This window comes from Danio rerio, chromosome 25, assembly GCF_052040795.2.
Source record: "Danio rerio strain M-AB ecotype USA chromosome 25, GRCz13ab, whole genome shotgun sequence".
NCBI lineage: Eukaryota > Metazoa > Chordata > Actinopteri > Cypriniformes > Danionidae > Danio > Danio rerio.
This window is the reverse complement of record NC_141045.1, coordinates 31,506,481-31,532,765: the sequence shown is the minus strand read 5'-3', so window position 1 is coordinate 31,532,765 and position 26,285 is coordinate 31,506,481. Positions and strand designations below refer to the sequence as shown.

Here is a 26,285-nt window from a genome sequence, read left to right as displayed (position 1 = left end):
CTGCTACAAAAGAGCAGTGCGTCTCAAACCACGGAGAGGTTCACTTCTCCCCTGCTCCAGACTCGTGATTGTAGTGGGTGTTGATCTGGTTGGTTGTAAAAAGGAGTTTAATGGGCTATTGAGTTAAAATTGACTCCTGTGTGTTGAGAAACTTGCTTGTTTTTTTTTTGTTGTGGAATTTTACAGGCAGTGTGTCTGTTTTCTTAGTTGTTATTTAAATACATATATTCTTTTGTGTGTGGTACGTAAAAGGTAATTGTATTGTTTCTTTGTCTGACTTTTTGATTTAAAAATTGAAGCTGTAGGGAGAGGGTGTCATTTTTATTTTTGTAATTGTTTGACTGTGTTTATTGATAGTAAGGGAGTTGAGGAAAGCCTGTTTCATTTCTTTTCTTTTACCTGAAATTAGGTTATTAAGTACTCCTCCTGAGCTAGACCTGGGGGCTGTTCCAGAAAGCAGGTTATGTGACATACCCGGGTAAGTTTGAGAGTATGTAGGTGGATAACCTCAACTTTGGTTCCAAAATCGGAGGTAACTTCTGGGTATGTTAAGTAGCCATAGCAACTTACTCTCTGAAGATAACCTGCTCCGGAGCAGGTTATGTTCAGAGAGTAAGTTGCTATGTTTTAGAGTTTGTCTGTTTTAAAGAGTTTACTGAGCATTGCATGCTCTTTTGATGGGAATATTTATGGATATGGACACACAAATACAAGTTTTTTTCGTTGTGAGAGGGTTATAAGTGCATAGTTTTTTTCATAACCAAATTCATAATGTCAATGTATTTAACAAACCTTTTTGAAATCAAATGTGACAAACCCCGGGTCTGCGCTTACCATAAAAAACATTCAGTGCAGCTCTTTGTATTCGCGTCAGGGCATTTTAGGCAACTGTACAATGTGGCAGTAGGACCACCTGTACAGTATGCCTGGCACTGAACTGTTTTTTACACTTTTGTACAGTTCCTTGGTCATAAATCACTGCGTATCATTACACAGATGATTCAGAGCACGGCAATAGAGTAGTGGACAGTGCGTGGATAAAAAACAACGGAGCGCACAGCGGAGCGAGTTCGAATCTCACATAAAGATTGTGTGTTTTTTCTCTCCTTCTGCACCCTCACATTTCTGTATAATATTATAAGTGGCAGCTTTGTCTTTTGTAGGAAAATATATCTATAATTTAAGATGTAGGACGTCGTTCTTATATATATATACATTCACGCACACACACCTACATTTTTTAATATAATTTTTTTTCAGGGTTTCTAAATGCTATTGTGTGCATTAATTGCAGCCGATTTTAAAGCTCCATCAGTCACTAAAGGACACTGATAATATAAAATTTGTCCAAAGTATAAGTGTGCAGGTACAACTTAATTTTCTATCCTTAATCTTTTGATGTTTCAACTATTAAACTCATTACTGCTTCCACTTACCAGCTCATCACACACCCCACCTCATCACTATGTTGAGGCTAAATGGCTGATTTTCAGGAAATAATGATTCAAGTGTATAACACAAATATAGTAAAAAAAAAAAAAAAAAAACTATAAAGCAAATGTTGCTTAACACAATGTTTATTTTTATTATATTTGTATTATACAATAGAATCATAGGCACTACATTGTTACTTGCTGGAGGACAAAAGATACCCTTTTCTGCCTTATACGATGACACGTACCTGCAGCCTGACCCAGAGGAAATCTCAGTGACCCAAGCAGACAAAACAGATGGAAGAGTGCTAAAAAAATATATATAATTAGTCAAAAAACTATGTTTATTCAAATAGTTTGGTCTGTTCATTTCTTCATTTCCTGAAATAAAATGAATGATTTTTTACACTGCTTTATACACGCACCTTTCAACGTGTAACATATTTTTCATATACATTTCTCACCTTAAGTTGATGCTCATGTGACTTTATCTTTGAAGATGGACCTTATACAGCTACTTTAGAATTTAAATATGGAGATAAAAGATTTTGTGATCCAAGAGTAATATTCAAATATGGAAAAGTGCAGAAAATTCTTACACTGCTTGTTAGTTGAGGCAGAAGGAACTTTGTCTGCATGCAAAATAAAAAGAACCTAAAGCTACCTGACAACAATCACTTACAACAGTGACAGAGTGTGTGGTTTAAGTCAAAAACTCAACCACTGAAAAGCCTTTATTATAGGACAGCAGTTAGACAGGCCTCTTTCTATTAGCTGCATGTCAGAAAGCATATTCTAGAGTGTTAAATAAAGAGCTCCAGTAATTAAATATTACCTTTTATAATAATGTTTCTGTGTTTAATGACTTTGGACAGAGTTCTAGCTCCAGAAAGATTACAATTTCTATAAGCCTTATTAGTCAATACACATATTGTGGCCTTAAGAAATTAATGGAAGGAAAATTAAATGCATGAATGGTTACACAACATACTCAAAAAGGATGTTAAAGAGTAGTTTAATTTATCATTACAATAAAATGGAGGGTGGCATGTGTAATTTAATCAATTAATAAATTTTCTTATTATTTATTTTTTATTTTCTTATCTATTTCTTATTCTATATTTCTTTCCTTCGTTGAAGCAGATGTGTAATCTCTGTGTTTAAAACCTCCAGCTTCGACTCTGTAAAGTGCGTTGCCCTTTTTTTCTTACCGTGACTTTCTATGGTGACTCGTGAATTCGGCGATCTACTGAAAATGCCTTCAGGTGTGTGCCGTGCACGCGCATTAACCCGCGGTTATCTTCAGGAGATTGATTTAACTAACTCTTGTCACCTGTTTTGGAACCAACATACTCGCGGTAAGCAGGTTTTGGGTAAATCAACCGAGAGTTTAGGTTTTAGCAGATGGTAAGTTAACCCAGCTTTCTGGAATACCCCCCTGTTTTGTTTGTTGTTTTGGTTAATCCTTCTCCTGAGATTTATGCTTCATTTATTGTTTATTGATTTTAAGAACCAAATAATAAAATAATTTAAGTTTACTCTTGTGGTTGTTTCACATTTCTGAGGCAGGATTGAAGTGTTCCCTCAATATTTATTTAATTTATACACAATTCATTAATTTGGACTTCTTTTTTTTTTTTTCTCAAATTCTAAATTTTAATTTTCTTTGTTATTTTCCTTCCCCAACCCTAGACCAAAAAGGGGAAGGGACGTAACAGTGGCATGTCCAAAATTATTCATAGCCTTCTCAATACTTAATAGAAAAGCCTTTATTGGCTATGACAGCGATCAAACGCTTGCTTTTTAATTATTATTATTTTTTTTTTTATTTAGGTTGGAGGGTCTCCTTGCCATAACCCTGATCTTTAGCTTTCTCCACAGATTCTCAATTGGATTTATGTTAGGACACTGGCTACTATTTCTTCACCACTTTTGTTGTGTGTTTTGGGTTGTTGTCCTGCTGAAATGTCCACTGGTGCCCAAGGCCAAGGGCCCTATCACACACCCGGTGCAATGTGACGCAAGGCTCAACTCAAGTGTTGTTTGTTAGTTTCATGCATTTGCTATTTAAACAGCGTGGCGCAAAACGTCAAAACGACTCTTACGCCACGCTGTTTAAATAGCAAATGCATTTGCGCTCATATGTGTTCCCATAGGCGTTCTGTTCTAAAAAAGGAAGGTGTGTTGAGGTGTATTTCTAGCGCGTTGCTATTTTGAGAAACTATAAAAGATTTTTCAAAAGACCAGAACAAAGCCAGTCTATTGTCCAGCGCAGAACGCGTTAGTTGTGCGCCTCGCTTACACACTGCTTAATGCACATAAGATGTAGAGCAATACGCAAATATCTTTACATATGAAAAAGAATTGAAATATTAAGAATATACAGGATATAATAAGGATATATGATATAAATATAAAGGATTAAAATATTACAAAACATTATTTTCTAGCCTACATAAATATAAAAACCACTGTCTTCATGCCTTCATCATCTCTGGAGGCTCAGTCTATTCATAACAATTTGCTTTTGTATAATGTTATTATTATTAGCAGTATTATTTATTATATCCATATTTATATTTGTTTTATTAAAAACAAGCTTAGATTTGTCCACCTGTCAGGTTTCAGACCATATGGAGCACAGCATGTGTATTCGGATATAACTCAGTTGTTTGAACACACTTCGTTATTATTGTTCATTTATTCGTTTGCTGGAAATTAGAACTGAATTTAAAAATAGTTTTGAAACAAATCTTTGCACTTAATAAACTAAATTAATTATTTATAGGCTAATTGATGTCTGTGCACAAGGTATCCCTATCCACGAGAGCGTTAATATTTTATCTCTCATTCTCACGCTGTAGATGCTCTTTTTAACGGTTTTCTTGCTAGTGAAATGCTCAGTTTTTCCACTTCCACTTATGCCTAGTTAAGACTGCGTGATTTTAGCCCCAATTTTGGCTCGCTGACAGGTTTTGAGAAATCGCCGACAAATGCCTGAAATCACAGGGAAATCGCTGCTCGTGCACGTTAGTGACAATCACACAGTATGAACGATCAAAGACGCGATCTGAGAGAATCGCCGATGAGTCGCCGATGCCTGCGAGATATTTGGCATGCTAAATATTTGGAGCTGTCGGCGATGCAAATCATGCCGTGTGAATTGAGTTTTGACTGAAAATAACATCAGCGATCGCCTACAGCCAATGAGAGAGCAGCTTTCACTTGTGTGTGCGTGTGTGTATAACTGCTGCAGGCCAGCGGGAGGCTGGGGGAGAAGTTAAAAGCGCTCTTTTTCGGTTTATTTGGACCCACGAAATGGAGGGAAAACTAATGGAGGTTTGACAGGACTCAGGACCAACCGCGTCTGTTTGACGTTTCATACAGAAAGAAATGAGTTTATTATCAACGTTGAGGAGAAATGGCTAATTCCCTTTAAACCCAGGTGAGCAAACATGTACATGATCTACCCCATTAAAGGCTTCTTTCTTACTATGTAGTTAATAACAAAAGATAGGCTATACTACGTGTTTTTGGCTGTGAGACGTAGTTTGAACGAAGTTGTCGGCGATTCTCCCTATAGTAAAGTCCTGCAATGTGAATGTCTATGTCGCCGAACCATCTTGCAGTGTAAACAAAGCAGCGACGAAACGCTAGCCCAGATACTCAAGCAGTGTGAAAACATCTGTGACACGACTAGTTGGAAAATCATGCAGTCTGAACTCGGCATTACTTTACGCAACTGACTCTTAAAGGGAATGGGAGATGAGACTCTGATTGGTTTATTCTCAAAACACACCTATAACTCATTAAGAAAAAAAAGCTCAACCCTTTTAGACCATGACCCACGGCCCAAAGCAGATTTTTCCATCCTTACATTAGCAAAAGTGGATTCTGACACGCCCTGAATGGGTTTGTGCCCTGCGCTTTGCACTTTGCGCATGGACTGCAAAATAAAGCCCCAAGTTTCTCTACAGACTGCCTGATGTTGTAGTTGAGAATTCTGACCTATTGCCCCTTTTCCATGGTGTCATTTACAGTGATTGGGTTCCCTGGTCCACCACTTGAAAAACAACACCCTGCCCCCCTTCATAACAACAAAACAAAAACATTAGGTAGGTCACACCACCACATTTTTTTGCCAAATGAAGGCTACACTGTTATTTTATGGGTTTTTTATTTTACACTAAAACTGAAGACAAGAAGTCTTCTTCTTCCAGTTAAGCATTTGCAAAGGCCAAGCAGGATTTTGTGTGTGTTTTCTGTAGAAGTGGTGTCCTCCTTGATCCGTGTACTTGTAACCCAGTGGTCCGCAGTATCTACTGTACTGTCTGCCTTCAATGATATAGAAGGTATACTTGATACCTTTTGTTCAAATGTAAATTAAAGCTTAGGTATATATGTGTCTACCAATGATGCCTCTTTTACATAATCTTATATTTTGATAAAAAAAAAGATTTAAAAACTAATACCGATTGAATAAATGCAACTTTAAGTCAGAATTTGCCAGGATTATGAATAAATTTAGGTTTGACTGTGTGTATATGTCTGTAGTTCTCTGACTTCATTCCATATATTGTCATGAACTAATTGTCATTTCTTTTGTTTCTTAAGCATGCAACAGTCTTGGTAAATGTAAGATTCTTTAATTGAAAAACAGAATTATTATGAAATATATTCAAAATATATTTCATTACACAAAATACAGTTTTTAAGACAAGTTAATTTTAAGTAAATGTAATTAAATTACCTAATGATAAAAAGAAAAGTTACTTAACATTTTAGCAGGTAAGTAATTTAATTACAGTAATTAGTTATTTTGTAACATAGCCGTTTAAAAGTAACTTTTTTCATCAAGTACCACCTCAGAAAAGAATTGTCTCTCCAAGTACCACCATATAGTGAACAGTATTGAAATACAGTAGCGTAGTAGGCCTAATTAAGCAGCTACAGCACTGCACAGTTCAAAAAACAGGCAGATTAATTTCTATTATTAAGAATATTTATTATTGTCTGCCACTTTAAACATCATAGTTTGAACAATAACACTGTACTGTGCTTATATGTAAAAAAAACCAAACAAAATAAAATCTTAACGTTTTAATAAAAATGTGCTTTTAAAAGTTTCATTAAAATGGTTGACTACTGTTATTAAAAAGTAAAAAAAGACTTAAGTCCTGGACTTAAATGTAAAGTATTAACATAAAGTAAGTAGCCTGTTCATCAAAACCTGGAAATGTTTCTAGGACCTTACAAATATAGCCATCATATTCATATATAAATCATTTGTGATACATTTTTAAATATATTTTGCTTGTAAATATATGACATATTCCTCCGCGTACCTAGAAGGATGCTCGCGTACCACTAGTGGTACACGTACCACAGTTTGAGAACCACTGTTGTAACTGATTTGACTCAAAATTGTTAACTCACTATTAACTATGACCTATGCCTCAAATAAACGTTAAATTTGCTGCTTATTACCCAGCAAACATTTGTCTGACGGCAACACCATCAACTTGGCCAGAAGGGATCACGACAGGACGACACAAATGGTGTACAGTTGGTCTAATGACGTCCTCTCTAGTGCACAAGTGCACAAATTGGTATACCCTTTCACACAGTGATACCGGTAAATATCCGGAAAATTTCCGAAACGACTTTACCGGTATATTCAAAAAAGCGCTGTTCACACAGGCGAGGACGTTACGGAATTTTTCCGGAAAAGAGCATTCACACATCCATTCCAAAATACTGGTAAATTCTGACATCATTCACCACAAATGAGCTTTAAATGGCTGCGCTTGTATTTGTAAACATTTGACTAAATTACAAACTCTGTGGATGATCAATATTGTGAACAACTTTTGCAGGATCACTTTCGCATGTCGAGATGTTCATAATATGTGCGTGTGCAGGCGCTCATAGGCGCACGCAAAGCTTGAAGGTAAACAAACAGCGGCTTATCATAAGCATCTCATCGATGATTAGTTACACAGTTGGCATTAAGAAGAACATATAAACGTGATCTGACTAACTTCTAGCAGCTAAATGTGTCTGGAAAAATATTCAAAGGCTTTTATCCTCACAAACCGCGCAGACGTAAATGCGTCTGACTGTTGTGATTGGCTAAAGCAGACGTCTCACGTCAGCACGTTCTAGACGTGCAGGCGCTTATTACGGGAATCTTCCTTCTGCATTCACACAGCGCAGCATTCCGGCAAATTGCCAGTAATGTTACAACTTCTCTTTCCGGAAAATAGCCAGAACAAATTTACCGGTATTTTCAAAAAGGACCTGTTCACACATACAACCTTTCCGGTCTGTATGTGTGAAAGGGGCTATAGGATTAAGATATCCAAAATATAGTCATGCAAAATAAGTCATCAATAAGAACTGAGAAAGTAAATACTGTAGTAGTCATATTCCTCTAATAATCTAAAGACAGTAGTAAGAATTGGTAGATAAAATAAAGTGTCACTGGAAATTGACTTTAAAGAGGCAGTTCACACCCCCCAAAAAAGAAACATTTACTCACATTTTATTCACCCTCAAGCGTTTCAGAAGCCATTGACATTCATAGCAGGCAAAAAATACTATGAATTTCAATGGTTGCTGGTTTTCAACATTCTTTGAAATATATTATTTGGTATCCTTTTTTTTGTGTGTGTTCAACCAAATACAGAAACTCAAACAGGTGAATAAATGATGGCAGAATGTTTATTTTTAAACATTATGTATTAATCTCAAAAACAATATGCGATGCCAGTCATTTTCTGTCCATTGGTACAACATGCTCTCCATAGGGCACGTCTCAAAGAAACCCTTGACCACTGGCATAAGGACATCTCCGGACAGTCCATCAGTTAAGCTCTTAAAATACATTTGACAGCTCTGCACAGCTTATAGGTGTGAGTTTCTTTAATATAAAACTCATAAGTTTTTTCGCATTTGTCTAAATGACAGCTTTGCAGTTTCAGACAGACTTCAGATGCAGCATAAACTAATAATATCACAGTTGTGTTTTAAAACATTTCAGCTTAAAAACGTCTGCTAAGCGTTATGATTGGGGACAATGGCAACAAAGATAGTTTCAAAAGCTTTAATAGAATGGTGATACAGGCAGGGGTCAATACAGGAGCAGTAATGTCCAAGGTAATCCATCAAAGAGCAAGCAATAAAACTGGCAAAAGTCAGGGATATCCGCTTGTTAAGTCGTGACGCATCGGTGACATATGGAATACTGTTTCCGGGTCCTACTCATTTGAATTGAGAAAATATTCGTTTATAGCCTTTTTAGTCATACCACACAATAAAGTGAATTTTATTTAAAATCATGGTGTACACAACAGTCTCTCTACTTGCTGCATCACAAATACCCAAATTTTAACAATTTATTAAAATTGTTTTACTTTCTGGCCATCGGATATTAGGCATGGAGATATTTATTGCGATCGTGATTTTCAAAACTATTACATCGGTTTGTAAACGTTTATTATTTCCATTTGTTGAGTCTCCCCATACAGTTTGATAGAATGCTTGGACTCGGAAAGCCGCTTCGCATGACATCACACTTAACAAGCGGATAGGGTTGGGTATCATTTTAATCTGATTAACTCCCATTCCAGTTCCAATGGAACGATTTAGATTCGATTTAGATTCTTATCGATTCCTAGTTTTGATAACAATATACAGTGTTTCCTCTGGGATTTTTTCCAGCTGTGGCGGCAGACTCTGTTGGCCATTTTACACAGATCTACCACTACATGTGGCGTTATTTCATTGACAAATGTCATGGGCGCAGTATTAAGTCGGGATCGCAATCATGTAATTGCCTACGAGCATGTCAATCTCTGCTTGAGCGCTGATTTTCTCTGTTAGTGCACAAAACTTTATGCGCTCCCTCAAAAATACGCTGCTCAAGAGCAGATTTTCTTGCGCGCCCTCAAAAAAACGCGGCTGAAGCGTGATTTAGTGCGTTTATGTACCGAGTATGTCTCCAACATTTATTTGATTTGCTAGGAATATTTATGAATGTCTCCGATAGACTTGCGGAGCAGACCATGGTATTAATGCGTCCTGAAGTAAAGTGAAACGGCTATAAACTCCAGCAAGATAAAGTCATTATATGCAGAGCCACAAACCTTTGTCTATAAATAAAGTATAATTATGGAAACTGTGTTAATCATAACTGAAAGCTACGCCGTGTTTGCTGGTCTCACGCATCACGCACCTGTCAGTCAGTCAGCACGTCACCTTAAAGAGTTAAACAGCACGCACAGCACTACTACGGTCACAGAACAGTTTGCGCTGTTATTATTCACTTACTTTTTCATACGTTTTCGGTGTGATTTTTAACCCGCTATTTAAAAAACGACTGAATATTTTGAATAAGCTCTAATGTAGCCGTGGAGGGATGAGTTTTGGTGTGGCGCCCGCCACGGAGGAATGAATGTAGTGGAAACCATGATGTAGTAAAAAAAAATAATAATAAAAAATAAGAACATTTAGGCTGTATTTATATTGGTATTAAGTGGTGATTAACTATCTGATCATAAGTATACAAAGAAGACATATTACCGGTCATATTGGGTCTTTCAAAGCATTTTTTGCCCTCTTTTGTCCACTTTTAATTAGGCATGGGCTTCTGACGGTATGATAACCTTTGAGAAACATTTTACAGTATCACGGTATTGTGATTACTGCTCTAAAATATATTCTTTTAAATGTCTGGGTAAAAAACTAACTTTTTCTCCCTTTGAAAACAATATATTCAGTTTTTTTTTTAAGACTTATGATATTTTGAAGCAGTAAACACGTCAGGCTATATAATTCAAATGAATCATTAGCCCCTTTCACACAGTGATACCGGTAAATATCCGGAAAATTTCCGGAACTACTTTACCGGTATATTCCCAAAAGCGCTGTTCACACAGGCGAGGACGTTACGGAATTTTTCCGGAAAAGAGCATTTACACATCCATCGCAAAATGCCGGTAAATTCTGACATCATTAACCAGAAATGACCTCTAAACGGCTGCGCTTGTGTTTGTAAACATTTGACTACATTACAAACTCTTCCGATGGATCAGTATTGAGTACAACTCTAATGAAAACATAGGGAAACACTTTTGCATGTCGAGATGTTCATGATATGTGTGTGTGCTGGTGCTATGGGCGCTCACGGGCACACGCAAAGCTTGAAGGTAAACAAACAACGGATTATCATAAACCTTTTATCGATAATTATTTACACAGTTAGCATTAAGAAGGAACATAGAAACATTATCTGACTAACATTTAGCAGCTAAAGCTGTCTGGAAAAAATATTCAAAGGCTTTTATTCTCATAAACCGCGCGCACATGAATGCGTCTGACTGTTCTGATTGGCTAAAGCAGGTGTCTCACGTCAGCCCGTTCTAGACGTGGACGCGCTTATTACGGCAATCTTCCTTCTGCATTCACACAGCGCAGCATTTCGGCAAATTACCGGTAATGTTACAACTTCTCTTTCCGGAAAATAGCCAGAACGAATTTACCGGTATTTTCAAAAAGGGCCTGTTCACACATACAACCTTTCCGGAAAATTGCCGGTAATTTTCCGGAAAGGTTGTATGTGTGAAAGGGGCTAATGACTTCTGCTGTCTCATTTGTTTCAAACACACAGATTTTTTTACAATTTAAAATAGCATCTTTAGATATTTTTTCTGCTGAAGATACTGTTGTCCTAATAAAATGTAGATAAAAAAAAATCTTACACATACCTTAGTAACAGTATTACAGAAAATGTTGGCAAAAAAACCTTGACTTTTCTTAACCGCGTTATACCTTGAAAACAGTCATCGTCCCATGCCTGCTTTCAACCACTTCACTGATAAGGAAAGATCTGTGAGGTGGATTGGATTTTAATCTAATACTTAAAAAAAAAATCTTATCTTATAAACGTCCCAAATTGATAAAACATGCTTTATAGGTTATAGGTTACTTCATGCATTAACTAATGAAATTATAAATAACCGACCGACATGGTGGCGCAGTAGGTAGTTCTGTCGCCACAAAGCAAGAAGGTTGCTGGTTTGAGCCTCGGGTGGGTCAGTTGACATTTCTTCGTGGAGTTTGCATGTTTCCTACGGGTGCTCCAGTTTTCCCTATGTCCAAAGACATCCGGTAAAGGTAAATTGGGTATGCTAAAATTGTCCGCATTGTATGAGTGTTTCCCAGTGATGGGTTGCAGCTGGAAGGGCATCCGCTGTGTAAAACATGTGCTGGATAAGTTGGCGGTTCATTCTGCTGTGGTGACCCCAGATTAATAAAGGGACTAAGCCAAAAAGAAATGAATGAATGAAAGAATGTTGACCTTTATCATTGTTTTAAATGTTAAACAATATTAGTTTTAAATATATTCTTTGCTCTAAAAAAACATCACTTGGAAAATATTTGAAATTCACACAAGGTCTAATATTTTGTCTTCCACTGTGAATACCACAAAAAAAAAACTGCATTTTCCTCACCTTTGTGTGTTTGTGTTTTTTTTTTTTTTTTGGTTCTGACAACCACTATCTCCCTCTGGTGGATGATATTAAAAACATCATGCCGTTTCTATGTCCTAAAAGTGTTTTCTGTCGCCATCCAGTATGCAGAGGTTATATTTAAACAGTGTGTTCTCAAGACACACTTCAGTCTACATCTGCAGCAGTGCCCTTACTGCAGATGCAAACCAATCCATTCTACCAATTCTACAAATGTAGAATCTTAGTTTCTACACATTTTATACATTGGGATAAAGGTTTAGTTTTTGCAAAAAACATTACATTTGCTTTAAATGTAATTTGGCTGACTCTGGTGCAAACACAGTTTTACAGTGTCATGTGAATGAAATATAATTTTTTTTTTTAAATTCAAATAAGTATAAAAATGTATAGTGTGGTCCAAGTAGAATAGAATTACATAATATAAAATGTATAGTGTGGATATGATAATATTTAATAGATTATAATAATGGGCATCACAATGGCACAGTGGGTAGCACAATCGCCTCACAGCAAGAAGATGTGCTGGATAAGTTGGCAGTTCATTCCACTGTGGTGACCACCCACCCCCTTTCCTAAACCCAACCGATCATGTTTTCAAAAGCACAGATTAACCCACCCACCACCTACCCTAAACCCAACTGTGTTTTCAAAAGCAATCCAGAAAATAAAGTCCTTTTACCACATTTTCAGATTTTACCACATTCTCCCCGTTTGTTTATTTGTTTATTATATTTTTTGCCTTTTGTTTTACCTGCTCTGTGGAACCGTTCTTCACCAGATTCCAACCCTTTCATCATGGTCAACTCCTCTCTGCGTCTCAAGTCTGCTGACGTTCACGGCGAACCACTGGGCAAATCGGTAACAGCAGAAAAGCCGTCCACACAGAGGTATAAGCGGTCAGCTGTAGCACTATATGAAACAGAAGTCGTCAGCTCATCATACCACACCATAGCATTAGTTTTAAAGACAAAATGCAGCCATACATAGCTCTGGCTACAAGTCGCGCTCTCCAGAAATGTATACAAGGGTTTGTTTTCACAATGAGCCTGTGCTGGATTCACTGACATTACTTTAATTTCACATCATAACATCAATCAAGTATTTGTAATCACATTTTGTGACCAAACATGGTTTAGTATCACAGATTATACACAAAATCATACTATATTATAGTACTCAATGCAGCAATAAAGGCTATCAATTAGCATTGTAGTTAGCATTATACATTAATGCTTATATAATACTCAAGATGGCCTGGGGAACAGAAATAATCCAGATTTTGCCACAAGCATTTGTTTATTATGTTCATTTCTGATCAATTTATCCATTTCTATCATCTTTATAGAGTGGAGGAACTATGACGTCACCTTGTAGGCTAATCGGCTGCTAGCATAAAACTGGTTCCCTCGGAAACATCCCTATAGGATTTTCCCATAGGCTTTTCGAAGATTGCAAATAATAAGCTCTGCGTTCAAACACTGTTCATTTCACTTACACGTTTTGTCCAGCCACATAATCCTCACACGAAAATACAACTTTGAGCACTTGTGGATCTTAAATGCAAACGCAAGAATTGAAAAGCTAACATTAGGCTATAAACGGACTACAGTGCATTTGGGGCGCTCGCCTGTGACGTCAGCACAACCCTGCTACAAACAAATTTTCTAGCTGATTTTTAGAAATAATGTCAATGACAAAGAGTTAATCTCACTGTTTATTAAAATATAATCCACGCTATACATTATAAACAAATAAATATGCAAAAATACATGACTATGTGCCTTTTGTATAGTTTTTTTACATGAGAAATACATCTACTTTGCTTTACGGTTGTTGTAAAAGTTTTAAAACTGTATGTATTGTATAAATGTGCCTATAGTATTATCATTAGACGATATATAAAGATATTATAAAGATATTAAAATAAGTGTATCGCTTGCGTGCACACAGCCTGCTAATCTTAATAGACGACAGAAATGAGGTGTGAGGAATTATATCAAATGCCTGCAAGTTCCATTACGGACACAGAACTACATTCGATATTCTTTTTTTGACACGAAGTATACAGCGAAAAGCAGCCCATGCAGTCCCATCTGCTATACATTTGTTGGAGGAGTGTGTTCAGATGAAGAAAAAAACGCCAAAAAAAATCACTTGATCATGTTAAAATGACAGTTAACATGTATATATTTGTACACATTTATCCACACATTTGCATTACTTAGAGCAGGAAAGAGACAGACTGCACTGGTAAGCTTTATCTTTATAATATCGTTTAATTCAAATAAATAATTAACAAGTTAGTCTGTCTTGACAGCCTTTACAAGTGAAGGCATTATCTACACACAACATGAATTCCCAATTAGAAAAATACTACAAACTATAAAATACAATTCATGAAAATACTTAAATCACAGACAAATCCAAACGCCCAACGCAATCGAGCTGCGCTCTAGACCAGCTCAGCTATAACGTCTCCGACAACACCTGTAGTTCCATTTAGCAACTTGAGAGCAACCGTCTTTTTAAAAGAAGCATTACCGATTTAACAGTGAGATGTAACTGATGTGTTTTATGTCGTAGAACAAAACATAAAGGTATCTTGAGTTTGTGTTAGCCACAAACCTTATTTAAGCCTTTTTCCTGAAATCCCATTGAAAAAACCAATTGACTTTGAGACTAGGGAACCGGAACTGCTAAAATGCTAACTCGCTTCCGGGTTTTTGCATACAAATTGACATCATAGTTCCTCCACTCTATTCTCTGCACTGCAGCAGCGATAGCAGCTGTCTTTTTTACTCTAATATAGTTGTTAGGAGTTTATGTTCAAGAGCGCCCTCTAGAGTCCAGTATGAATGAAACAGAGATAATATTACAATGCTTACAACACTATTTCAGAGGTCTTGAACTCTTTCTAGCCTGTTTCAGTTCTCTGCTTATAACTCTGAAAAGCTTGATTTTCATTCATTCATTTTCTTGTCGGCTTAGTCCCTTTATTAATCCGGGGTCGCCACAGCGGAATGAACCGCCAACTTATCCAGCAAGTTTTTACGCAGCGGATGGCCTTCCAGCCGTAACCCATCTCTGGGAAACATCCACACATACATTCACACACACACACTACGGGAAATTTAGCCTACCAGATTCACCTGTACCGCTTGTCTTTGGACTGTGGGGGAAACCAGAGCACCCGGAGGAAACCCGCGCGAAGGCAGGGAGAACATGCAAACTCCACACAGAAACGCCAACTGAGCCGAGGTTTGAACCAGCCACCCAGCGACCTTCTTGCTGTGAGGCGACAGCACTACCTACTGCGCCACTGCCTCGCCAAAAGCTTGATTTAAAAAAAAAATTAAAAAAGAAAATTAATACCTTTCTTTTAAGATAACATTTCTGTCTCTTAGTAAATACATACAGTAGGTGAAACTTTAATATGAGCATTAACACGGCCCTGTACCACCGCCGCTCTAAAGGAGTAAGAGTGTGTTTTTTGGGTATGACCGCAGTTTGTGACTATGCTGCCAGGGGGCACAAAGGAGCGAGAGGCAAACGGACAGAAATAGCCTATACATTAGCTGTAAATACTCTACTTCTTGAAAATAAAGCTAAATAATGAAACAAAGCCTTATAATTCCTTCAATATTCACTAAAAACTTAACAAGCTTTATTATCATTGTAAACATGTTAAGTGCAATGAGGATTCATTTTGAATTAAAGAAATAAAAAAACTGAAATGAAAGTACAAACATGAATACAAATAAGTAGGCCTAAATAAATAAATAAAGCAGCGTTTTAGCCGAAATATAGAGAGATGTACAGTGCTTTTAATTTAAAGTGATAGAACTAAAGCCCCGTGTCAGATCACACGATCACACGGTTGCAAAAGTCACTATGTCAGATTATGCAATTTTTTTCTTGACAAAATCTTGACTTGTCATAGGTAATGTACTAGACTACACGTTGCTTCACGATCAGTCATCCCATGACGTTTACGACAAGCGTTATTTCCCAAAGCAATCACAAGTGTTGCTAGAAGAATATTTATTATTCATTCATTCATTTTCTTGTCGGCGTAATCTCTTTATTAATCCAGGGTCGCCACAGCGGAATGAACCGCCAACTTAACCAGCACATTTTTATGCAGCGGATGCCCTTCCAGCCGCAACGCCATCTCTGGGAAACATCCATACACATTTACACACACAATCATACACCACGGACATTTTAGCCTACCCAATTCACCTGTACCGCATGTCTTTGGACTGTGAGGGAAACCGGAGCACCCGGAGGAAACCCACGCAAACGCAGCGCAGGGAGAACATACAAACTCCCCACAGAAACGCCAACTGAGCTTCTTGCTGTGAGGCGATAGCACTACCTACTGCGCCACTGCTTCGCCCTAAAATGTATTATCTCTATTTAATTTTTTTTCTTATTTCAACCTCAGTAAACACTGAGGTAACATTGTTTAAAGGCATTCGTTATGACATTGATAGGATCAAACTTATGATTCCTCTTTAATATCAAGATATTTTCTTTGAAATCTAAATGTATATTTTCCTGCCAATGTTGCTCTTTAACACTTCGCCTGAACATGCTGCCAGCAGCTGTGAAGCAATAATTAAATCCTTATTTTGCAAGGAGCGGAACAAACCATCATCGCACAGTTGGATGGGCACAAACAAAAGTATAATTTGTATATTTTTCTTGAAAAAAATATCTTTTTAAAATGAAATTTGTTTGCTATAATTTGTATCTTAATGTATTTTTCGTTGGTCAGTTTACTAATAGATAAATAAAAATAACGAATAACCTTTGAGGTGAAGTACTTCAAAACAAGTCTGCTATATGCTTCAGCCCCAAAACAAGAGTTGCTATAAGATTGTGTTGGTTTGTTAAATAAAATAATAGTCTAGGCTAAATAAAACTAAAGTGAAACATTTAGTTTTAGATAAGCCTATAATAACAGTTTTCACTAATAAAATTACAAAACTCTGTTGGAAGGATGAAAGGAGTGCCTTTGTGCTTCCTACCATGAGAGGGCGCAAATTATTGCCACTTTTTTATTTATTTATTTTTTACATAATTTGAAAGTATGAATCATATTGTCATCAATATCATTACCGCAATAAATAGCAGAAAACATTGTGAAGTCTACGTCTCCTATCATTACGTGCAGTACCAGTCAACATTACCCGGTGCGGTGCCTGAGACAAGGATAATTACAGATTAAGGCCAGGATGTTGTGTCTGGAATCTAAGAGAAAACACACAGACAGATTTGCTTGCTTGTTTTAATTGCTAAAGTACATTTCTGAACATTCTTTCAGATGAGTGTCAACAGAAAACACCCGTAGTGTGATGTGAACATGATACAAACAGGTCAAGCTGCTGACAGACTAAGTTTGTGTTCACCATCTTCTCTGCTTTCTGACAGTTATATGGGCCTCTTTCCATCTTTCTCACGCTCTCCACCGCACATCCATCTCTTTCAGATGTGCTGTGTTGTCCCCCATGCTCTGCAATGACTAAATGATGAGGCACTGTCACAAAGGAACCTATTTTTATCCACTCAGAGTTCTTGTTAAAATGATAAATTATGAAAATGACTTTGTTGCGCAGCTTATTGTGCCTGAAACAGGACGACATGTTTTGTTGAGGTGAGGCTCGCCAGGACAATTGATATAAATTCTTTATACTCTTCCGAGCGTTACTTCTGTAAGATTTATTGCCTGTCCATGTTCTGTACTTCATTCTGGCAAGCAGATAATTTTTGGTCCAACACTAGCGCTCAGTGAATTGCCATAAAGAGAATTGAACAAAAATGAATAGAACAAATTACAATCGAACAATAAACAGCATGAAACAGACCAAACCTCAACACATGTAGATACAGAACATGATAACAGAATGTACTAAAAAAAAAGCCTCATTAGATCAACTTAAATAAATTACTTCAATTCTTAAACCAAAAAGAGTAAAGTTTTTTCAACTTGTTTATTACTGAAAACTATAGTGAATCAAGTGAAAACTAATTTATTCATGTTGTTGTAACAACCTGAAGTAGTTTGTTTAAGTTTTCACTTCAGAAATAAGTTAGACATAAACAACCCAAAAAGATAGAGAACAGAATTGAACTCAGAATGTTGACCAGTGTCTTAACTTGCGGTAAAAAGGAACAGATTAGAAAAGACCACCGAATGAAAGTTGAGACAGAATTGTACACAGAATTGAAGATGATTTGAAAATTATTGGGACAGATTTAAGCAAAACTCAAATAGCTAAATTATCATAAAAGAACAAAACTAAATGAAACAAAAGAATAAAAGAACAAAACTTAACAGATGTAAATACAACAGAACATGGTAATAGAACAGAATGCAATATGTCTTTACCAGTGTCCTAAAAAGTAATAGATTAGAAAAAGTAACCAAATTAAAGTTAACACAAAATTGAATTGAAAACGAACAGAGTATATTAAAGCAACACTCAACTCAATAGACTACAGCACAGCAGAAAATAACTTAATTGCCATAAAAACCAACTGAATGAAACAAAAGACTAAAGGCTATATTTTGATGATCTAGGCGCAAAGTCTAAAGCGCATGGCGCAAAAGCACTATGGGCTTGTCTGCAGGGCCGGCCCATGGCATAGGCAGTATAGGCAAATGCTAAGGGTGCTATACATCCAGGGGGGTGCCAGAAATGAGCGTGGTTAAGTTGGTTTTGTTTTCGATATTCCTGACACATTCAGTGATAGACGGAATAGCTCAAAAACCTCTTACCCTTAAAAGATCTAAAGTGTGTTTCCTACAAAAAGACAAAGCTGGTTATGTTTCACAGCTGTTTTTTTATTTATTTGTTTTTTCGCTCAACATTACAACCACTGCTCTGTTTAAGCCTTCGCAACATGCGTTTAGCCTCAGTAAGGGACCGTAGGAAAAGTGCTTCTTTTTTTTTTTTTTTTGCTCCGTCCTACGTGTTTTATTTTAAACACTACTAATTTTCTCTTAAATGAGCACAAACAGTTACTAAAGTAATCGAATGCTTCATTATAGATCTGTGCATTCTTACATTAAAACCTCTGTTATCAAACAAAACACAATGAGAGATTAATATGCTGCTCTTCACTAAACTCTAGTTACTTTAATCAATATGCAAATACAATTAAAAGTGAAATAGACTTTATATTTTTATTTAATTTCTGTATAGGCCATTGATTTTATTAGGCTAAACCTTTTATTTTATTGTCAATATTTTCTAATTCTTGCTATGTATTCTATCATTTGATGCTTTTTGTTGTCCCATATTTTTTACATCCCAGCGTTGACAGATTGCGAATCAATAAATAGCTACAGTGCTATCTGTTAGTTTTAATGTCACCTAATGTTATGGAAGGGCATAGATGTTATGGAAAATAGTAATAGTAATGTTACTACCCCCATCATTCCTTCCTCAAGCAAATGTGTAAATATTAGATCTGTTTAGCAATAACGGTAACTGCATTGGCATATTTATCTGACTCTTTCCCAGCTTGTAGTAGTCGATCAAAAAGCTATTTAGTTTCTTATACACTAGCAGTGGAAATTACTGCGATGTGACGGGGCACCACCTGAAATCTTGCCTAGGGTGCCAAATTGGTTAGGGCCGGGCCTGCTTGTCTGAATCCACTTTTGATTTTTTAAGGAATAAGCTTTGTGCTGTAGCGCATGGTCTAACATGGTTGTGCTTATTCTCTTAATTTACGAGTGTGTTTTGAGCATAAGGTGCATTGAATCAATCAGAGTCTCATCTCCCATTCCCTTTAAGTGTCAGTTGCATTGTACCCTGCCGCATTTGCTATTTACATGGCAGACCTTGTAAGTGTAAATACTGAGCGCTTCACTGTCGAGAAACAAAACAGAGCATCTGCAGCACAAGGATAAAAAAAAAAAAAAGAGCCTCTTTTACTTTTGTGGTTAAGGAAACAGTGGAAAATCACTCAACTAAAGACATCCATTAGCCTACATATTTAATTTTGTTTGTTAAGCACAACGATTTGTTTCAAAACTGTTTACAAATTCAGTTCTAAGTACTATCAATCAAATAAATGAACAATAATAACAAAATATGGCCAAAAACTGATATCAAAACACACGTCCTATATATATGTATGTATATTAATAATACGGCTAATAATAACATTATACAAATGCAAGTTGTCATGATTAAACTGGAAAAAAAAAACCGCCAACATGAAGACATGGAGGTAGTGTTTTTTTTTTATATCTATGTAGAACATAATAATTTTTTTAAAAACATTTTAATCCTTTAATTTTTTTATATGTAAAGATATTTGTGTATTGCTGTATATCCTGTGTGCATTAGGCAATGTGTAAGTTCTTAAGGTGCACAACCAACAATGGACTTTAGACCTGCTTACAGCTGGTCAATTGCGCAGTCTATCTTAGATCCTCAAAAAAGCAACGCACCAACAATGTGCCTTAACACACTTCCATTCTACCCAGCATACAAAACCCAGTAAACAAACCAGCGCAAATGGATTTGCTATATAAGCAATGTTGCGCAGAATGTGAAAACTGGGTATGCACTGGTCTGAAAATAGCATCAAATCGCGCCAAACACATCTTGAGCCTTATTGCGCCAGGTGTATTTATGATACAAAACTGAACAGATGTAAATACAACATAACTCAATAATAGAATAGAACATGACTAAAATAGAGCAGAATAAAACAGAATTAGAAATCAAAACATTAAAAAGGAACATAATAGAATGGAATAGAAGTAATGCGGAACAGAATGTGACCAGTGTCTTAAAAAAGATTTTAGAAAATGCACCAAATTAAAGTCGACACAGAATTTAATTTGAATTGAACTGAAAATGAATGGAATATATTAAAGCAAAACTCTTACCAGAAAAAAAAGAATTGCACCAGTAAAACAACTCAACAATAGAATAGAATAGAATAGAATAGAATAGAGCAACAGATTCACACTTTTATTAAACAAGTAACACTCACACACCATAATAGTACATTTTGTTTAGAAATAAATAGAAATACAAGACTAGAGAAGCAGATCCACCCTTTGTTAAACACATAACCCAGACACAACATAATAGAACTTAACAGAACTAAATAGAAATATAAGGCTAGAACTCAACACTCCTTAGATAAATACAAAATAATATTTTTTTAACATAAAAAACAACTCAGAATAGAATAGAATAGAATAGAATAGAATAGAATAGAGCAGAGCAAAAATTCCACCCTTTGTTAAACACATAACCTTGACACAACATAATACAACTCAATAGAAATAAGTATGACTAGAACTTAACCCTTCTTAGATAAATACAAAACAATAACATTTTGAATATAAAACAACTCAGTAGAATAGAATACAATGCAATACAATAAAATAGATTAGAATAAAGCAACAGATTCACCCTTTATTCAACAAATAACGCTCACACACCATAATACAACTGAATAGAAATGAATGGAAATCCAAGACTAGAACTCAACACTCCTTAGATAAATACAAAATTTATGTAATTTAGAATATAAAACAACTCAATAGAAGAGAAGAAAAGAAAAGAAAAGAAAAGAAGAGAGAAACAGATCCACCCTTTGTTTAACACACAACCCAGACACAACATAATATAACTTAATAGAACTAAATAGAAATACAAGACAAGAACTCAACACTCCTTTAAATACAAAAACAAATAAAATTTAGAATATAAAACAACTCAATAGAAAACAATACAGTAGAAAACAATACAATAGATTAGAATAGAGATTCACCCTTTATTAAAAATTATAATATATTATATTAAAAATATAATATATATAAAAAGATAAATAATATAATATAAATATTTATAATATAAAACAACTCAATACAATAGAACTGAATAGAATAAAACAACAGATTCACACTTTTATTAAACAAGTAACACTCAATCAACATAATAGAACTTAATAGAAATGAATAGAAATACAAGACTAGAACTCATCCTCCTTAGATAAATACAAAAATTACCAAATTTAGAATATAAAACAACTCAATAGAATAGAATAGAATAGAATAAAACAGAATAGAATAGAATAGAATAAAATAGAGCAGAGAAACAGATCCGACCTTTGTTAAACACATAACCCAGACACAACATAATAGAACTTAATAGAACTAAATAGAAATACAAGACTAGAACTCAATACTCGTTAGATAAACGCAAAACAATAAAATTTTAAACATAAAACAACTCAATAGAATAGAATACAACACAGTAGAATACAATACAATAGATTAGAATAGAGATTCACTCTTTATTAAACAAATAACACTCACACATCATAATAAAACTTAATAGAAATTAATTGAAATACAGGACTATAACTCAACACTCCTTAGATAAATACAAAATGATGAAATTTAGAATAGAATAGAATAGAATAGAATGGAATAGAATAGATAGAGCAGAGAAACAGATCCACCCCTTGTTAAACACATAATCCACACACAAACACAAAACATAATATAACTTGACACACCATAATAGAACTAAATAGAAATAGAAGACTAGGGGCCCTATCATACACCCGGCGCAGTGTGGCGCAAGGCGCGGCGCAATAGTCTTTTGGTAGTTTCAGCTTGGCGCAAGAGTCGTTTTGAGGCGTTGCGCTACGCTGTTTAAATAGCAAATGCATAACCTCTCATTTGTGCGCCCATAGGCGTTCTGGTCTAAAAAGGAAGGCGTTCTGAGGCGGACCGCTGGCGCGTTGCTGTTTTGAGAAACTATAATAGATTTTTCATTAGACCAAAACTAACCCGGTCTAAACTCCGGCGCAGAGTTGTGCCTTGCTTACGCACTGCTTAATACGCACAAGAGAGCAATAGGCAAATATCTTTACATATGAAAAAAATTTAAATATTAAGGATATATATAGTATATAATAAGAATAGATATAGGATATAAATATAAAGGATTAAAATATTACAAAACATATTATTTTCTAGCCTACATAAATATGAAAAATCACTGCTTTTATGACTTCTTTATCTCGGGAGGCTTTTTCAGTTCATTCATAATAATTTGCTTTCGTATAATGTTATTATTATTATCAGTATTATTTGATATATCCATATTCAAATTTGTTTTTGTTAAAAACAAACTTAGATTTGCCCACCTGTCAGGTTTTAGACCATATGGGGCACAGCATGTGTTTTAGGATATAACTCAGGTTTGAGCACATTTTGTTATTATTGTTCATTTATTCGTTTGCTGGAAATTATAACTGAATTAAGAAATAATTTTGAAACGAATATTTGCGCTTAACAAACAAAATTATTTATTTATAGATTAATTGATGTCTGTGCGTAAAGGTTTCCCTATCCAAGAGCGAATGTAAAAGTAGTTCCATTATCTCTCATTCTCACGCAGTAGATGCTCTGTTTAACAGTTTTCTGTTAACTGTTAACTGTTTGCTAGTGAAATGCTCATTTTTCCCACTTAGACTTACTTTGCGTCCTGTAAATAGCGAATGCGCTCTTGGCGCAGCTGGCTCTTAAAGGGAATGGGAGATGAGACTCTAATTTTTTTATTCTCAAAACACACCTATAACTCATTAAGAAAATAAACTCAACCCTTTTAGACCATGCGCCACGGCGCAAAGCGGATTTTCCTGTCCTTAAATGAGCAAAAACGTGTTCTGACATGCCCTGAAAGCGTTTGCGCCCTGCGTTTTGCGCTCTGCGCATGGACCGTCAGAATAGACCCCTAGAACTCAACACATCATAGATAAATTCAAAATATTAAAACATAGAATATAAAAACAACTAAGAAGAGAATAGAATAGAATAGAATAGGATAGAATAGAATAAAAAAATAAAAAAATAAGTAAATAAACAAATAAAGGAACTGCATAGATAAATACAAAAATGATGAAATTTAGAATAGAATAGAAGAGCAGAGAAACAGATCCACCCCTTGTTAAACACATAATCCACACACAAACACACAACATAAAATAACTTGACACACCATAATAGACTAGAACTCAACACATCATAGATAAATTCAAAAAATTAAAATTTAGAATTTAAAAACAACTCAGAACAGAAAAGAATAAAAAAACAGAAAAAATAAGTAAATAAATAAATAAAGGAAACTGCATAGATAAATACAACAAAAAAAACTATAACAGAATATACAATATAAAAATAACTCATAATAGAATAGAACTAACAGAACAGAATAGAATAGAGCAACAGCAGATCTGCCCTTTGTTAAACACCCACACCCACACGGTCAGGCATGTGTACATCCCAGCATGTTTTAAGAGATGAAAATATCAGGTCAGTCACACACAGGGGGTCGCATTTGATCTTCCACTCCATGATCTACCAGGCATGTCTTTTCTGCTCACCCCCTCCTCCCCTCCTGCTACTAACACACAGGCTGTCAGCTGCCGGTCTCATGACCCGGACGGCACGCACTGAGCATGCCCGAGCTGTCGTGTGTTGTCAGGGAGAAAGCAGACAGAAAAGCAGCCCTTGAGAGGAGCCAGTCGAGAACCAGTGACGGCTAAACAATAGAGGCTCACATTTCTAATTAAGATCCATTGTATCAGCCGAATCACTTTATACGTATACGCTTGCAGACATTGAGAATTTTGGGATGTTTTTTTAAGGTTATGCTATAGGTACCTAAAGCAGCAGCCTTGTCTTCAAGAGGTAAGACTAGATTTTTCTTGTACAGTGCAGAACTAATGCAAATGTAATGTAGGTGGTTTAATATTTAATGGATTCTTGTGCATGTTAAATTTTATTCTAAGTTATTATTATTTTATTATAAATATTGATTCTGTTGGTCATTTATTGTTTAAGGAAAACATCAGAACATCCAACAGGTGTACAGGATTATTAGCAAGCAATATTATGACTGGAACAGTGGACAGTGCTCACATTTAAATCAGACCATACATACATCATTCTTATTGTATTTAATATAGAGAAAAATATATAATGGCTATTTAAATTATAATTTAAATTACCACATCAAGTAATACATGCAATTTTGAAGTGTTTTGTAATGTGCGACACATGCGCTAGTTCATATCTAGTGACAAAAATGAACTCCAAATGGAGGTTTAACTGATTGCCTCTCTTGCATTGTGTTGTCACAGGTTGCCATGGACATGACTTTGCTAATGGACCCAAGGAAATGAGCACAGTCTTTGTTCAGCCTGTACCGACGTCCCAAACAAGTCCTTACCTAGCCAAACCACGTTTAGCTGGAATGGATGAATGTGGCAAAGGAAACTCCCTAGGGCAGCATCTATGAACAGCATGGTAGGAAGAAACACACATGCTAACTATTATCATTTATGCACTGTAAGCTAATAAGGTTGCTGGACGCACAGACCGAGCTGATGATCTAAGATGTAGGTTGCCCCACTGACACAGTCACCTTGTTGAGTAGATTACAGACCGACTGATAAGGGCTATTCAGTGTCTAATGAATGGGGGATGGGTCATGAATTAGCGCATCACTGGGGAAATTAGCTGTGAATGACACTATGCTACTTTTCAGAGCATCGGCGAGCAATTCTGGAGTGATGAGGACTCGGATGGTGACAGTGATGGTGAAGATTTCTTCTATGGTGCCCAGGTAAGCATACTGAGAAATAATCTACTGGGAAAACGAGCTAAATCTGCTAAATTAGCAAACAACGCATTGTTTTTGTATTTTATTAATATAGTTATACATAGTTTAGCTATGATTTCATATTTCTGTATATATCACAACAGCTAACTGTGGATTATATTGGGGTTACCAAAGTGCATTGTGAGGTTTTTAGGGGATTAGTTTAGGTTTAAAGGTGACTCCCTAGTATGAGGAGAAGCAGATGGCTTCAGTTTGTTTTCAGATTATCTGAACTTGCTTTAGATTTCTTGCTAACACAAGGAATATCTGTCCTGGCCTAATGAATAAAACAATAAACGAATCATTCTGCATATTGTTTTCACTTGGTTGAGTTACTAAAATTAGGCAAAATTATTGGTTTGTTTATAAATTTCATCAGTTTAACATAAGCGCTAGTTGTCATTTTAATAATTAAAAACTGTTTTGATATTACAAGGGGAAGGATGTTTTCCCTGTTGAACTAGTTAACTACATTACAGGCAAACTCTTAAAAATAAAGGTACCAGGAAAAAACAAAAAAAAATTTTCCACAGCAATGCTATAAATGAATGTTTTTTGGTTCCCAGAGAACCTTCGAGGGAAAAGTTCTTAAAAAATATGAT

General features: G+C 35.7%; 1 protein-coding gene across 5 annotated transcripts in view; it reads left to right on the top strand.

The window, feature by feature from the left end:
• Positions 1 to 26,285, top strand: part of parp6b (poly (ADP-ribose) polymerase family, member 6b) — a 549,184-nt gene that overhangs the window by 489,216 nt on the left and 33,683 nt on the right. For 3 of the 5 annotated variants that reach the window (XR_015526584.1, XM_087312442.1, XM_087312444.1), the window contains exons 1-3: positions 24,497 to 24,710; positions 25,163 to 25,328; positions 25,570 to 25,647. The exons of 1 other annotated variant lie outside the window; for it this stretch is intronic. Coding sequence is in view for 2 of the 4 variants with exons in the window: in XM_087312442.1 (XP_087168568.1) it covers positions 25,284 to 25,328; positions 25,570 to 25,647 (123 nt within the window). In the remaining 2 variants the exon portion in view is untranslated. Of the gene's footprint in view, positions 1 to 24,496; positions 24,711 to 25,162; positions 25,329 to 25,569; positions 25,648 to 26,285 lie in introns of those variants that run through there. One more of the 5 variants, XM_087312443.1, reaches the window with a different exon arrangement.